Source organism: Pongo pygmaeus, chromosome 2 (genome assembly GCF_028885625.2).
Source record: "Pongo pygmaeus isolate AG05252 chromosome 2, NHGRI_mPonPyg2-v2.0_pri, whole genome shotgun sequence".
NCBI lineage: Eukaryota > Metazoa > Chordata > Mammalia > Primates > Hominidae > Pongo > Pongo pygmaeus.
In genome coordinates, this window is record NC_085930.1 from 115,586,448 (window position 1) to 115,600,805 (window position 14,358).

General features: G+C 56.4%; 1 protein-coding gene across 4 annotated transcripts in view; it reads right to left on the bottom strand.

The window, feature by feature from the left end:
- Positions 1-14,358, bottom strand: part of DLEC1 (DLEC1 cilia and flagella associated protein) — a 76,313-nt gene that overhangs the window by 677 nt on the left and 61,278 nt on the right. The window contains exons 21-38 of one of the 4 annotated variants that reach the window (XM_063662025.1): positions 13,695-13,805; positions 13,340-13,429; positions 12,629-12,759; positions 11,908-12,099; positions 10,430-10,500; positions 9,816-9,967; positions 7,729-7,847; positions 7,136-7,206; positions 5,534-5,739; positions 5,303-5,419; positions 5,092-5,217; positions 4,890-4,984; positions 4,581-4,665; positions 4,169-4,387; positions 1,590-1,751; positions 413-566; positions 211-228; positions 1-124 (exon numbers count right to left, since the gene is read on the bottom strand). In XM_063662025.1, the coding sequence (XP_063518095.1) occupies positions 1-124; positions 211-228; positions 413-566; positions 1,590-1,751; positions 4,169-4,387; positions 4,581-4,665; positions 4,890-4,984; positions 5,092-5,217; positions 5,303-5,419; positions 5,534-5,739; positions 7,136-7,206; positions 7,729-7,847; positions 9,816-9,967; positions 10,430-10,500; positions 11,908-12,099; positions 12,629-12,759; positions 13,340-13,429; positions 13,695-13,805 (2,243 nt within the window). The remainder of the gene's footprint in view (positions 125-210; positions 229-412; positions 567-1,589; positions 1,752-4,168; positions 4,388-4,580; positions 4,666-4,889; positions 4,985-5,091; positions 5,218-5,302; positions 5,420-5,533; positions 5,740-7,135; positions 7,207-7,728; positions 7,848-9,815; positions 9,968-10,429; positions 10,501-11,907; positions 12,100-12,628; positions 12,760-13,339; positions 13,430-13,694; positions 13,806-14,358) is intronic. The other 3 variants (XM_054480682.2, XM_054480681.2, XM_054480683.2) reach the window with 3 other exon arrangements.

Below are 14,358 nucleotides of genomic sequence, written 5' to 3' on the forward strand. Positions count from 1 at the left end.
CTGGCAGTGAAGAAAACCTGCAAGGCGATGGAGGTTGGGGGTGCATTGGCGGATCGTGCTTCTAGCAGCCCACTGTTTGGGGAGACCCCGAAGGCCACAGTGGTCTTGGCTGGCTCCTGCTGGCCTGCACCAAAGGGAGGGGAAGACACATGAGTGCAGGCAGCCCCATGTACTCCCACAGGAAGACTTCACCCACCCCCAGGCCTGTACCTCTGGTCTTCCTCAGCACTGCAGGGCAGGGCAACCCTGAGATCATGTGGGATTGGGGGACTGGCTGCTCTGCAGAAATTCCAAGTGGTGCCTGCCCTGGGAGCCAGCATGCAGGGACAGGGCACAGGGGCCCCTTCCTGGGGGTCTTCTCTTGGCACAGCCCTGTAGGGGAAGAGTGGGTAGGTGGGAGGGTAGGACATACCCATCAGCATAGTCCAGTAGCTTCGGCAGCCGCTCAGGTTCATCAGGTAGACCTCTCGGACTCGCTGCTGGCTCACAAAGCAGGTCCCAAAGTCCACCCAGCTGGTGGAGAGCTGCAGCTCAGGCACGGCCACCACAGCCCGCAGGGGCACCACCTGTGGGAGACCAGGCAACCTTGTCCATTCTGGGTGGGCTCTGAGCCAGGGCCTCTGGGACACAGAGAAACCTGCTGACCCCAAGTGCTGATGCTCCTGAAGAAAATGGGAAGCTCCCAGCAGTTGGCAGGGGGCCGGCGCCACCTTCAAAGGCCACAGGCTGCTACTGGGAGTCTGTACAGGGAAAGGGCCAGGGTGATGCCATCCATTCCCCCGCTATCCCTGCCTCCCTAACTAACTCATAAAGCTTCAGTCCCTGCACCCTGGCTGGTTGGACTGCCCTCCTTCACCGCTCCTCCTGTGGTGGCCCCCGAGGCCCAGCCCTCAGCTCCTCTCAGCCGTGGACCATTTGTCTGTGTCCCTTGGCCGCAGGCCCCACCTGTGCCCTCCTCTATCTCCTGGCAGCCCCTGCATCACACTCAGGCACTGCCATGCGCCATCCCACAGCCTCAGCCCCAGCAGCTGCCCAGGTGCCAGGCTGGAGCGCCTCGGCTCCACTGCTCAGCCTCCTGCCCCCGGCCTCTCTGGAGTCCTCCCCAGGCCACTCCTTCACACTCCTTACCAGCAGCCCCTGCTTAGCCTCCACACTACAGCCTGGTGACCTTCTGGTCCATGGTGTTCTCCCTGGTGCTTGAAGCCTGGCAAGCCCCAGGGCTGTCCTTCGCAGCTGCCTCAGGTGCTCTGTCCCACCCATCAGGCCTTTCTTTTGGCCTGGCTGTCAACTTGTTTCCCTTCCTTGATTAAATGGTGTTCAGGCTTCATGTACTTCCTCCCGCAGGGAGCCTTCCGTGATTTCCCACACTCTGGCCCCTTACCTGGCTTTGGGCTCATGAGGCAGATGAGGTTGGATGGCCCTCATCTCTCTGCACACAGGGCCTCTTCTAGGGGAGACTGAGCCCCAGGACAGAGGCAGGGGCTCCTTATTTCTGAGGGCCCTGCTAGGTCTTTCCTCCTCTGGCCCCAGCAGAACAAAGCCCAGCCCACTTCCACCCTCCTCCACATGTAGGTGGGCCTGGGGCGTGCCTGAGTGGTCTGGTTGGTGTACTCCAGGAGCAGGTTCCGAGTAAACACCATCTCTTTCTCTCCACTCGCACTCTGCTGAATGTCCACCCCAGGCAGTGTCTGGTCGGCCCGGAGCTTCTGATAGGAGAGCAGCTCCAGGGAGAGTGAGAAGGACACGTTCACCTGAGCAGACGTGGACATGGTGTCAACTCCGGCTGCAGAGGGCAGGTGGCCACTTCCCCACCTGGAGCTCCATCCTCCTTTCCTCCCAGGCCCAGCCTTGCCCAGCCAACAGCCCAGCAGCTCCCCAACCTGGTGCTTTCATTCCACAAGCGCTGCCCAGCACCTACTCTGCCCAGCACCCTGCTAGTGTCAGGGACAAGTCATGTCTGCCCTCAGAGGTCAGAGGCTAGAAGGGAAGGGACATGAGCAAGTTGCCCTTTACCACTTCAAATGCCCAGGGCTGTAGTTGGGCTCAGAGGCAGAGGAAGGACTTGGTCTGTGTGCTGAGGACAGTGAGGAGCCTCCGACAGGTCACTGACCTGGTGGGGAGGTGGGCTGCAGACCACACATGAGTGTGATGATGCCAGACCAGGGGCTGAGGCTGTAACTGAGGCTGGACAGGATGAAGCTTGGACTCCTGGCTCCCAGCACAGGTCCTTGGTACAAGCTTCTCAGAATCAACTGAGGCACTTGTTAAAAATACAAATTCTTGGGCCTCACCCAGACCTTCACATCTCTGGAGGTGGGGTCTGGGAGCTGCTGCCTTAACAAGCTTTGTCAAGGGACCTAATTTGCTGGGAGCAGTGGCTTACATCTGTAATCCCAGCACTTTGGGAGGCTGAGTTGGGAGGATCGCTTGAGCCCAGGAGTTCAAGACCAGCCTGGGCAATATAATGAGACCTTATCTCTGCAAATAATAGCTGGGCATGGTGGCATGTGCCTATGGTCCCAGCTACTTGGGAGGCCGAGGTGAGAGGATTGCTTGAACCCCCAGGCAGTCGAGACTTCAGTGAACCATGATAATGCCACTGCACTCCAGCCTGGGTGACACAGCAAGACCCAATCTAAAAAAAAAGGCCACTGATCTATTGCCACGCTTAGAAACTGCTGTCCTAAACCAAGATATGGGTGTAGGGATGAAGAAAAGAGAATAGTGTTGGGAGAACTTTAGGAGGGGGCATCCGCAGGGCTTAGTGGCTTGGTCAGAGATGGGTCTAGGACAAGGGGTGCCAGAGCTCTGGGCATGAGCAAGGGGGCTGGGGGTGGTATTTGCTGAAACAAAATGCCACCACAAAAAGGAGGCACAGATGTGGGGCAGGACAAGGTGGGGAGGGGATGGGGAGTTCACTTTGGACAGGTTGAGTTTGGCTCTAGAGCCTGGGAGATAATTCTGGCCAGGAGCCAGAAACCTGAGCATTGTTAGCACATGGAGGGTGAGATGCAGCACCATTAATTATGTGATGTCCTTTTTCTGGAACCTTTGGGCTTCCCCAGAGCTGCCAAGGACTTTTAAATGCCTGGTGGCTAACCGCCATGTCTCCTTGGAAGCTCTGGTGGAATGGAACCTCTGGCTGTGCTCTGGGCCTTCCCCTCCATTTAGCTCGTTGAAGGGAGCAAATGCAAAGTGGGTCAAGGGTGCCATTCTGTCTTTTGCAGATCCGTGTGTGTCCCTGACCTCCGTGATGAGGTCCTCGGGGAGTTCCATCACCTAGCACAGCATCTAGTACACAGCAGGCCCTCGCTACACAGTGGAGTATACATTGGATAGAAAGAATATGGCTGTTCACTGAGGCTCTGGAAATGGATGAGACAACCCAGAAATGTGCAGAGTGAGGCTAGGACCTGGCAGAGCTCAAGGGAGCACAGTATAAAGGGAAGCCCTCCAAGGAGAAGAAGAAAGAGGGCCTCTGAAGCAGGAGGGGAAATAGAAGACAGGGCGAGGCTGTCTACCCTCAGCCTGCCTCTGCACACCCTGGAAGCCCACTGTGCAGATGTGGGTGTGCGCACACTCAGCCTCATTCCAGTTGCCTCAGAAACCAGAGGAAGTTGATGGTTTCCACTGAGGTCCCGACATTCCCAAGACCTTCCCCTACCTAACCAACTCTGAAAATCCAGGATCCAATTGTCACTAAGAATAAGTCAGAAGAGGAAAATTTACGTTAGAACCTGGAGTGTCTTCCAATTACGGCAACCCCATGGGCTCACCTGAGCTGGGACACAAACCCTGAGCTTGCACAGGAGGACAGAGTCTGTGTGGGAAGGGGAGGTGCTCACAGGAATGCATCAGCCTCCGCCAGCATCTCAGCAGTGGGGACTAAGAGGGAAAGGGAAGTCTGGGGACATTTATGGAACACGTGCACGCATGTATGTGAACACAACATCTGGTGTGGCCATGCCCATGTCAGCCACTTGTGCAGAGGTGCTGAATGTGGTGTTTCTGGTAGGAGTGCACCCCCGAGTGTTCATGCAGGGTATGGCAGGGTCAGGCATGCAGTTTGCATCTGGGTACAAGCACGTGAGGGTGGCATGCAGGGGTGCTGTCTGTACGCATGTGAGGGTGGGCCATCGAGGCAAGGGCTGCAGACTCCCCCACTGACCAGCATGTTCTCCTGTGCTTGGAGCACCAGCTGCTTGTCCGCTGAGGCTGTCTCCTCCTCACACTCCTGCTTCTGACCAGGGCCAGGAGCTCTGTGGTCCCGGCTCGCCCCGTCTTGAGAAACGGAGAAGGGCCTGGAGACCATGAGCCGGAAGTAGTGTGGGATCTCTGTAGTGTTGGTCAGCTTCAGGTGGTGGGTGGTCACCAGCTCACTCAGCACCTGGGCAGCGCAGAGGTGGGAGGCAGGGAATGCATCTTGTCTCTCTCCTCAACCCCATGGCTCTAGGGGAGGGCTGGGAGTGCTGGGGGAGGGGATTCGGACTCAGACTATAAGGCCTGAGTCCCAGAAGGGCACACAGAGACATCTGAGGTCCAGGTAAGCTGGCAGGGCCAGAGGGTGGCAGCACACTCACCCCAGAGCAGGGCTGCTCGGGAATGAGGTCACTGGCCTGGCACTGGAATTCCATACTGCCGCCGTAGTCCAGCTCCACACTTAGCCTGCCCAGCAATAGGCATTGTTGGGGCAAGCCAGGCACCTAGGGCCTTCTGGCTGCCCCCACTCTGCTCATCCAGCCTCGGGCCAGCCTTTCCCTGGGCTCTTCTGCTGACTTCTCCACCCATGCCCGTCGTTTTGCTTTGAGAACCCTGCCTGGCTCCACCAGTGCCTGGTGAGGGTGCACCCCATGGGGATGAAAGGAGATGGGGCACCCCAGCTGACTCACTGTGCAGGCCTCACGTAGCTATGCAGGTCCAGTTTCAGGGGTCCCACCGCAAAGTCCTGCAGGCGATGCCTCTTCCCTGGAATCTCCCTTTCCACCTACGGAGCCCAAGTCTGATCACAGCTTATCCCCGGGCTGAGCAGGCAGCATGCTACCCAGGAGGGAGCAGAGGCTGCCGCCCCCACCCCAGGCCGGAAGAGCTCACCTTGCTGTCCAAGCTCATGAAACCCAGGGCGTAGCCAGTACACTCCACCTTGTGCAGGATCTCAGGGCCGAGCACCATGGGGGTGAAGGAGATGTAGATGGTGCTGCTGCCCCCAGCAGGGACCACCTGGCATAGACACAGCAGCCTTAGCACTGTCCCATGCCCACTGGCCGGCCAATGCAGACAGCTCCCAGCCCATACCCCAACTCACCACCTGCTTGGGGCTGATACAGTACAGGTGGCTGGAGGGCACCCCCTCATGTGCCTGCAGGATGACTGAGATGAGCTTCTGTGCCACCCTATTGCTGGCACTGGAGCTGCCCTCAACCTGTCACCAAGGAGTCACTGAGGTTCACGCAGTCACTGAGGTTCAACTAGCCTACTGGCCACACCTCAGTGGCCCTCAGTGGCCAGCCTGCCCCGCCCCTCCAACCCTGCTCACTGATGAGTCAGTTTCATGGCTGAATTCTGATGAACTGGAGGGGCTTGGGGACCAGAGGAGGCAGGCACCCTCAGGGGTATCAGGGCACACAAGCTCATTCCCGGCTTGGTCCCGCAGCGGGAAAGGTGGCCCGTAAAACACCAGCAGCTCCACCAGCCGGTCTTCCTTGTCTTCTGGAACATAGGTCTCCCAATCCAGGCGGATGTCTGGGGCAGATGTGGGGGCAGGGTGAGGAATAAGGGAGGAGCAGACAACCCCCCGGGGCCCCCTCCTCCTCATACCCCCAGACAGAGATGACCCATTCTCCCATACCCAGGTGGAGGGGGTGCCTCTCTGCCTCTCTAATGCCACTTCCAGGCAATTCTCATTTAAAATTTAAAAAAAGGCTTTACAGGCTTATGCCGTCTGGCTCTATCACCTGAAGTCCTCATGGTCACAAGATCAGATCTCCATGTCCAGGTGCCTGAATGCAGGTGCTCTGCTCTCTCCCCACAGCTGCTTCTCCTTCTGGCCTGTTTGTGGGCAGGCTGGGCTCTCTAACCCCCACATGCCCTTCCTTCTCCCCATCTATCCATCAGCCTATGTCAGCTTTCACGTCCTTCCCCAGGCAGATTAGTCTTAGGGGGCCGCCATGTCCATCTCTGTCTTGCCAGCATCCTTGTATCTCCCTTTGCACCCACCTGGCAACACCTAACCCTGAAAGAACTGAACTGTGCCGTCCCTCTGAGTACCACTGGGGGAAGTCCCCTAGCTGAACAGATTGCCACTCCCATCAATCTGTCCCCAACCTAAGCTGGGGCTCCCCATTGCTCTCCAGCCTGCACCATGACAATGTCAAGCCGTCCCTGCCCTCCTCCGACACCTCCATCTGCCTTCCCACACCCAGCCGGTGGCCCCACCTCATCTCCCAGAAGCCCTCAAACTGAGAAGTCCCCAAAGTCCTGTCCCAAACCTAGACTTCTGCCTGCATTGAACTCATCTTCCCCTCCCCTCCTGCCTTCAGTCCTGCTTGCAGCTCTCCTCAGGGGCCGGCGTGGCCAGGGCCCCCTCTTCAGTGTCACCAGCTTCCTCTCCTAACCCTTCCTCAGGCCCAGAGCACTCTTTGCCCCCACATGCTCCCCTGGCCCACGTCGGCTTACCCTTCCTCTTAGACTCAGCCTACACTCTGCCCCCCCTCCACAGGGGAGCCTGGCCCCTCAACACGTTCCCCCAGCACTCCAGCCTTTCCTTCAGTTGTAGGCCACACACTCCACACACTGCAGCCCACAGTCACATCTGTCCCACCCATCAGGAGGGAAGCCCCTCGGCAGAAACCCTGCTGTCCTGTCCCCGCTGTATCCCCAGCAGCTCTCAGGCAGCTCAGGTCCTGCCGGCTGGAGGAATGAGAAAGGGATCCCCTCTTGTTGTCTGTTCCTCCACACAGCAACCCTGATGAGAGCAGGGCATCCGTGGGCCCATCCACACTTCCATAACCACAGGCCCCCTGGACACCTGGGTCCTGTTCATGGGCCACTGGCTTCCCTCCCACCTTCCCTCCCAGCCTGGCTCACCACAAGGCACAGCCTGTGGCAAAAGCCGTGATTTCTCTCATGCGTGTCTTACCACAGGGGCTGGAGTTATTCAGGCGAAGGGTTCGGGTAACTGTGTCTCCTCCGGAGACCTGGGTGCCGAACCTGGAGGCAGACAGACTGGATTCAGTACAGCCACAGCCAGCATACACCTTGCAGGTAGGGAGCAGGGCTGGGACTGGGGGCTCAGGCAGGGGGAAATACCACAGTGGTCTGGCCTCACTCGAGAATTAATGAGACCCGGGGCTGGGGCCTTCCCCAGGCGGCACCAGGTGAGCTGGGCTCTGGGGCTGCCCTGTGCCCTGGCAATCCACCCACCTGCCCTGAGCAGACTATGCTGATTCCAGTTCAACTGTGCCAGGGGCCCCAGGGCTGGTGCTGACCTCGGACCACACTGACTACTCACCACTTCTGCCCCACAAAATCCCTCAGAGATGTCCAGGTGGTGGCCACGTCCCCTGAGGCCACCTTCCCCCAGGAAAACCCTGGCCTGGAACCTTCTTGTAGGTGGCACCAATGGCCCTAGGCCAGCTGGAGAATAACAAGCCAACGTGGGCAGCCCAGCCCGGAGGCCGGAGGGTTTCAGGGGCTACCAGGGAGCAGAGGCTCAGGCTGAGCATGGAGCACCTGATGGCTGGTTCCTTCTGGCCCTGGTCAGTAGTGTAGGAGGTGGTCCTCAGGGAGCTGATAGGGCAGCCCACCACTGCCATGTGCACTGGGATGACTTCCGGCGGCAGGTCTCCCACCTGCAAACACACCCCAGCCCTTTGTCACTCCTGTCACTGGTTGCCACCACATCCCCTCTGGGCAGGGCCTCCACTTGTCCAGCTAGCCCAGGGACCCCACAGTTTGGTCCCAGCCTCACTGTGTACCACTCTGTCTTCTCTCCCACTTCCCGCCATCTCCACTCTCCCTCCCAGCCAGGCAGCCTGCACAAAGCTCCCAGCCTGAGGACTTTTTTTTTTTTTTTTAGTAGACACAGGGTCTTACTATGTTGCTTAGGCTGGTCTCAAACTACTGGCCTCAAGCAATCTTCCTGCCTCAGCCTTCTAAAGTGTTGGATCTACAAGTGTGAGCCACTGCACCTGGCAAGCCTGAGGCTCTTCGGCCTCTGGTAGTCCGTCCCTTTGATCAAATTTCTGTCTCTTAAATGCAAAGAACTTTATTACTTTTCTCTGCTAATCAAAAGTAATAAATCTTATTTTTAGAAAATATAAGAGTGTGATAATCACCTCCAATCCTACCTCTGCGGCATGACTTACTGTTAGCATTTCAGCGTACAAGTGTCTACACTTCTTCCGTGAAGACCCAGATATAAATGGGGAGCATGCTGCACATGCCTTTAATAATCTCTTCTTTTAACAATATAGGATTATTGTTATTATTATTATTATTGAGACAGAGTCTTGCTCCATCGCTCAGGCTGGAGTGCAGTGGCATGATCTCAGCTGACTGCAACCTCTAACTCCTGGGCACAAGCGATCCTCCCACCTCAGCCTCCTGAATAGCTGGGACCAGAGACATATGCCAGCACGCCCAGCTAATTTCTGTATTTTTTGTAGAGAAGGGGTTTTGCCATGTTGCCCAGGCTGCTCTCAAACTCCCGAGCTCAAGACATCCACCCACCTCAGCCTCCCAAAGTGCTGGGATTACAGGCATGAACCACGGCACCCAGCCAACAATATAGTATTAATTTTTACTAATAAAGAGTTTACAGCATCATATAACAAGCTGTGCAGAATTCCCTTAGGGATGTGGCCCAATGTCTGTATCCACTCCTCTACTGACAGACATGGAGAAGGGGGCTCAAAGCACCCTTTCCCCTGTATCTTCACCAACAACTTTAAACCTTGCTAATGTGTCAAAACCAGTATTTTGTGGCTCTTTTGCATTTCTTTAATTATCAGTGGTGGTGACAGATTTTAATATGTTTATTGGCCGTCTGTATTTGTCTTTCTCGGAGTTGTTTATTCAAACCTTGCCCACTTGGGATACTTTTCCCCAGCTTCCTGTTATTTAAGATCCCTTTTTATATTAACATGATCAATTCTTTGTCATACATAACACACACAATTTAAAGCAAATATCTACTACAATTAATCTGTTCAGTTTACTAAATAGTTCATGAAAATCTTCTGTTTAACAACTTAACGGTAGGATAACGTATGCATGTTTCATCCCTCCAGACTAAACTAGGGGTGCCTTGCTGGTTACCTTATTCATCCCTGTATCCTCCACACTACAGTGGCCCACACAGGAACCCACACACAGTAGATGCTCCATTTACGCTGAGTGCTGGAGCAATTAAATGGACCCCTGGGTGAGCCCCACCGAGGGCGGGGCAAAGACGTGGCTCTGGGAGGCTGCTACTGTCCCTCCACTCCACACTCCCTACTCCAGGTCTTGGGTCCTGACCCAGGTAGCAGCCTACTGTCTCCTCTTCCCTCCTCGATATGGCCCCAGCCCTGCACCTCCTGGGAAAAGGTGTGGAAAGTTCTACTGCTTATGAGGACCCCTCCTGCCTGAAATGCCTCAGCCAGAACCCCAGAGGCTGCCTCAGACACGAATGCCCATCCCAAGCTCGGTGGGCATTGCGTTTCAACCTGGTGAGGTTTGAGGGTCTGAGGGCCAGGTGTTGGAGGGGAGAGAGGCTGAAGGTGAGGGCTGGGCAGACTCTCCACCCCCCAGGCCACTGCCCTCCTGTGTGCCCTTACCGTGCAGATGAGGTTGTCCCAGTACTCGCCCCACATGTTGGCACAGCCTGTGATGTCAATGCACAGCTGCTGGTAGGGCCCCAGCATGCCCTGGGAAATGTGAGGGAAGAAAGCAGCTCCTTTCCCGTGGGATAGCATGCTCTCCATAAAATCTGGGAAAGAACCACGACTGTGGGGGATTCACGGGCCTGGGGTTGGGAGTGAGGTCCAAACCCTCGGGTGTGAGCAAAGCACTGTCCCCGACAAGCCACCCTCCAGCCTCTCCTTGGTCAGTCTATATGTGCCCTCCTCCTGGGAGCCCAGAATCCAGGGGCAAGCTACTCAGGGTCCTGCGTGGTCAGCCTCTCTACTCCCTGAGAGGCCGGGTCCCCATGGGAGCCCTCCCTCATGAGCCACTCCCATCCCAAATGGAGCCCAGGCCCTGTGCATGAGCCTGTGCTCTAGAAGGGAAGTGGCCTCAACAGGAAGAGGCATTGTCAGGTGGAGCGCCTTGGCCATCTGAGAGCAATCTCTGGTCCTGGTCCCACTCCCTGGCAGCTGCCGGCCCACATCCACAGAAGGCCATGGCTCTGGCCGTGGCCTGGGCCCCGAAGCCCCACCCTGGTGGCGCTTACCCAGCTGCTCTCGCTTGGCCAGGTGCTCTTGCATCCGCACTGTCTTTAGCAGGGCAGGAGCCATGTCGGGACTTTACAAGTGGAGACACAGAAATAGTATCAAGTCAGACAAGCCTGTCCCAAGACCTGAGCCAGGTTCTAGAGCAACCAGCATTCTACCAGGTGCCCAGCAGAGGAAGGTGGCCCTGCCTGCTCTTCCTAGGGGAGAGCTGGTCAGTTCTTTCCTTTACCTCCTTCTCTGGTCTTTGCTCCCACTGTACCCCTACCATTCAAACATCCCCAGCTGTGGGCCACCTGCCGGCTGCAGGGATTACCTCCCCAGAAACCCAGGCGGGCTCTGAAGCAGGACTCCCTGCCCACAGGCTCTGTGCCATGGTTACTCCTGGACACAAACCCAGCCCAGACTCCCCATCTCTAGCCCAGAATTCTGCAACAGGCCCATTTCCAGTTTTTCCTGCTGACATCTGTCCAGCATTGGGTACACACTAGCTTTCCACAATAGAAAGTTAATGCCTTACAAACTGTTCATGGCTCCCCTTCCACCCATAGCCGTGGTTTCTAAGTTGGGCCCTCTTGCTTCACTAGATTAGGTGGTGAGGTGTCCACACAGTGGAGATTCCAGAAAAAAAAAGTCCTAAATTATAATGTTTGATTTCAAGTTAGAGATTTGCAAAATTCCTGAATGTTTAACAATCAGTTCTCCTGAACCAGTGCTAGCTGGTTCTGGCACACCTATGTGTATGTGTGGGTGTGTGTGTGTATATGAGCATGTATGTATGTGCATGTGTATGTGTGTATGTTTATGTGTATATGTGTGTGCATGTGTATATATGTGTATACATATGTGTATGTGTGTATATTTGTGTCTGTATGCATGTGTATGTATATGTGTATATGCATGTGTGTATGCATGTGTATATGTATGTGTATATGCATGTGTGTGTATATGTACGTGTGTATGTGTGTGTGTGTGTGTGTGTGTATCTGTGTATGTATAAGCAGCACTCTAGATCTTGCCTCTGTCCTTACACATAGTAGCTTTGCTGATCACTGTCTGATCTATGGGGCACCCCATCTCAGTCTCCACATGTCAGCCCAGGCACGCTATCAGTGGTCCCTGAAGACTCCCTGCTCCTGAATTATTCCTCCCACCCCTTGGCCTGCACAGTTCCTTCTGTCTACAGTAACCTCTCCCTCACTACAGGCTCATCTGCCTGGTCCATCAGAAGCCTCCACTCCAGCAGGCCAGGCTGAGGAGAAGGGGCCACAATCCCAGCCTCTCCCACAGGCCCACTCAGGGCCCGAGAGGTGGACAGCAGGAGCCATTTCCTCTCTGCCTGTCCCCATGTCTACCTGTAAAAACACACACTCCCATCTCTCACACCGACCAGCCACTGGGCCACTGGCCACCTAAGGCTCAACAGGGTACACCCCATCCAGCTTCATCTGCCCTGAGAAGTGAAAGAAGCAAGACTTACAGGCTGGTCTTTTTGCTCAGGCTGTTTTGGGGGCTCCCGAAGTACTCAAACTTGAGGGAGAAAGGGGTCTGTACTGGGGAGCGATTGGTGAGAATAAGCTGGCGATTCACACGGGTCCTCAGTGGCACCATTGAGCCGAAGTCCAGGCGGAGCTCCTTTGGGTGGCCTGGCCACTGCTCTGTGCTGAAAACACTGTCCTGTGCCCATTGGTACTATGTAACACGCCACCCTTGGCCCTGCCCAGAAAGCCATCTTGGGTGGGCGTGGAGAAGCTGCCCAGACACCAGGCTTCATCCTTGGACTCCTGTTCCATTGAGCTGCCAACCACAGACCCACCTTTCCTGCCCACCCATGATGCTGAGAGAGGCTTCAAACTCTGCACAAACTGTCCCTGGCCAGGGGCAGGCTGGCATGGCTCCCAGTTGCTGGGCCACATGTGGGCAAGCCCAGGGTACCTACAGCCCTGTCCCCTGCCATCTCCTGCCTGCCTGGACACCATATGCCTCCAAGTGTGTGTGGGGAGACCACACGGAGGGCAAGGACGGGATAAAGGGAGCTGTCCCCACAGGAGTGGTGAGTGGCCGCAATAACACTGTGGTGTTTTCTTGGCTGCAGGAATTGGATGGGCGCAGACTGACACCACGGTGCTGGGCTGGTCCCGGGCGTGGCTGCCTCATTCCTCAGGCCACTGCCACCCCCAGACCCCCAACCCTGGGCTCACCTGCAATCAGAGCTCTCCTTAGAGATGGCAATGGCCACTTGCAGTCCCTGGGGCTTCCCAGAAATGCCTAGAACCAGTGGCTTCTTCATGCCTGACACGTGACAAGGGAGGGCCAGATGGGTCAGCTCTTCCTATAAGAAAGCCCATCCAGGGGTCAGACCAGGGCTGGGGACTCTGAAGACGAGCCCAGATGGTCTTCCGCAGCACAGGGGATTGCTGTGGAGGGTTCAACACGAAGGCCTTGACCTCTGGCCAGGATCATCTCCAGTCCCTCGAGTGAGCCCAGCCAGTCGGCCCACCCTCGGCCCCAGGAGGCCTGGCCCTTTCCTCAGGGCTTATGGCTGTCTGAGTCTGCCCCAAATATCTGGGCATGCCCATGTGAAGGGAGACCCCTCAGAGAAGGCCTCTGGAGAAGCTGCACACTTCCTCTGATGAAGCTGCTACCCTAGAAATCAAACCCTCCCTGAGCAAGATCTGTTCCACACCTGGGCCTGCCTGTCTGTCGTCCCAGAGCTCAGGCCGACCATCCCCATATTTGCCAGTGGGAACTGAGACCTGAGTCTGCAAGTCTCTGCAAGGAGGTTTTCCCACAAGAACCACAAAGGGATAGCTAGCAACGGCCCTAGGACTGAGCATATTCCGCCCTGATGGCCTTCCTCTGGGCCACTCCAGGGGGAAACCTAGGTACCAGTTAGCCTCCCCAAGTAGTACCTGGCACAGTGCCTGCTGTGAGCAACAGCTCTGCTCTGGATGTCTGGGCAAATCGGAAAGCTGGGCCCACCTGCGGCCACAGAGAATGGCCTGGGGAGGACAAAAGCTCATGCCAAAGGCCAGGCATGCCAGTGGGTCTCAGGGCACATCCAGGCCTGCTCCAGGCTCTCTGACTATGTGTCCCTAGGGAGCAGACCCAGCAGGAATGGGGACCCCAGACCCAAATGCAAGAAATCTCTTCCCCACCCACAAGAACCAGCAGTGTGGTCTAAGGTAGGGCCTCCCTGGTGGCACAGATACATATGGTTGGCAAGGTGCCTTCCCAGTCACTCAGGCCCTACATTGCCTTACTCACCTGAGTATGAGCAGTCAACTCCAACTTGAGCTGGCACTCCTCGCTCGGGCCCAGCAGGCCATGTCTCGGGGAGACTGTCACCATGCAGAAATCTGCCTGGTGCCCCAGGAGCTGGCAGACACATGAGTGAGCCTGTTGTCACTTACTGGGCTCCCAGAATGGACCAGTATCCAGAGAGTGCTCAGCACTGCTGCATGCAATGCTGGAGACTGGCAGACTGGGGCCCACAGCAAAACCGACAGGGCTGGGTGCTCACTTCTGGGGATAAACCACGGGTCCCTTCTCCTCTCCTCCTCAACCCTAGATGGACTTTACCACTTGTTGGGAGGTTGTCTGGACTAAAGAAACTGCCCTTGAAGGCCCCGAGGGATGGGGAGCAGAGGGCAGATGCTTCTGGTGCACATGGATGTGGCCTTATGTCCCACGACACTCAGAGCTCCCCAGTCAGCCACAGGCAGGAGCAGCACCACAACTGGGCTCCAACAGCTACCTGGGCCAGTCATGGGCTATGCTGGCTAGGAGGCTCTAGCTGTGTTCACCAGAAACTCCTTCTTGGGCAGGGAACTGGAATTCCCTAGAGGCAGGGCAAGAAAAAGCTGGACCAGATATGCTGCTCCTTTGAGGAGCTTTTATGCACACTATGAGCAAGGGACAGGCTGTGGGA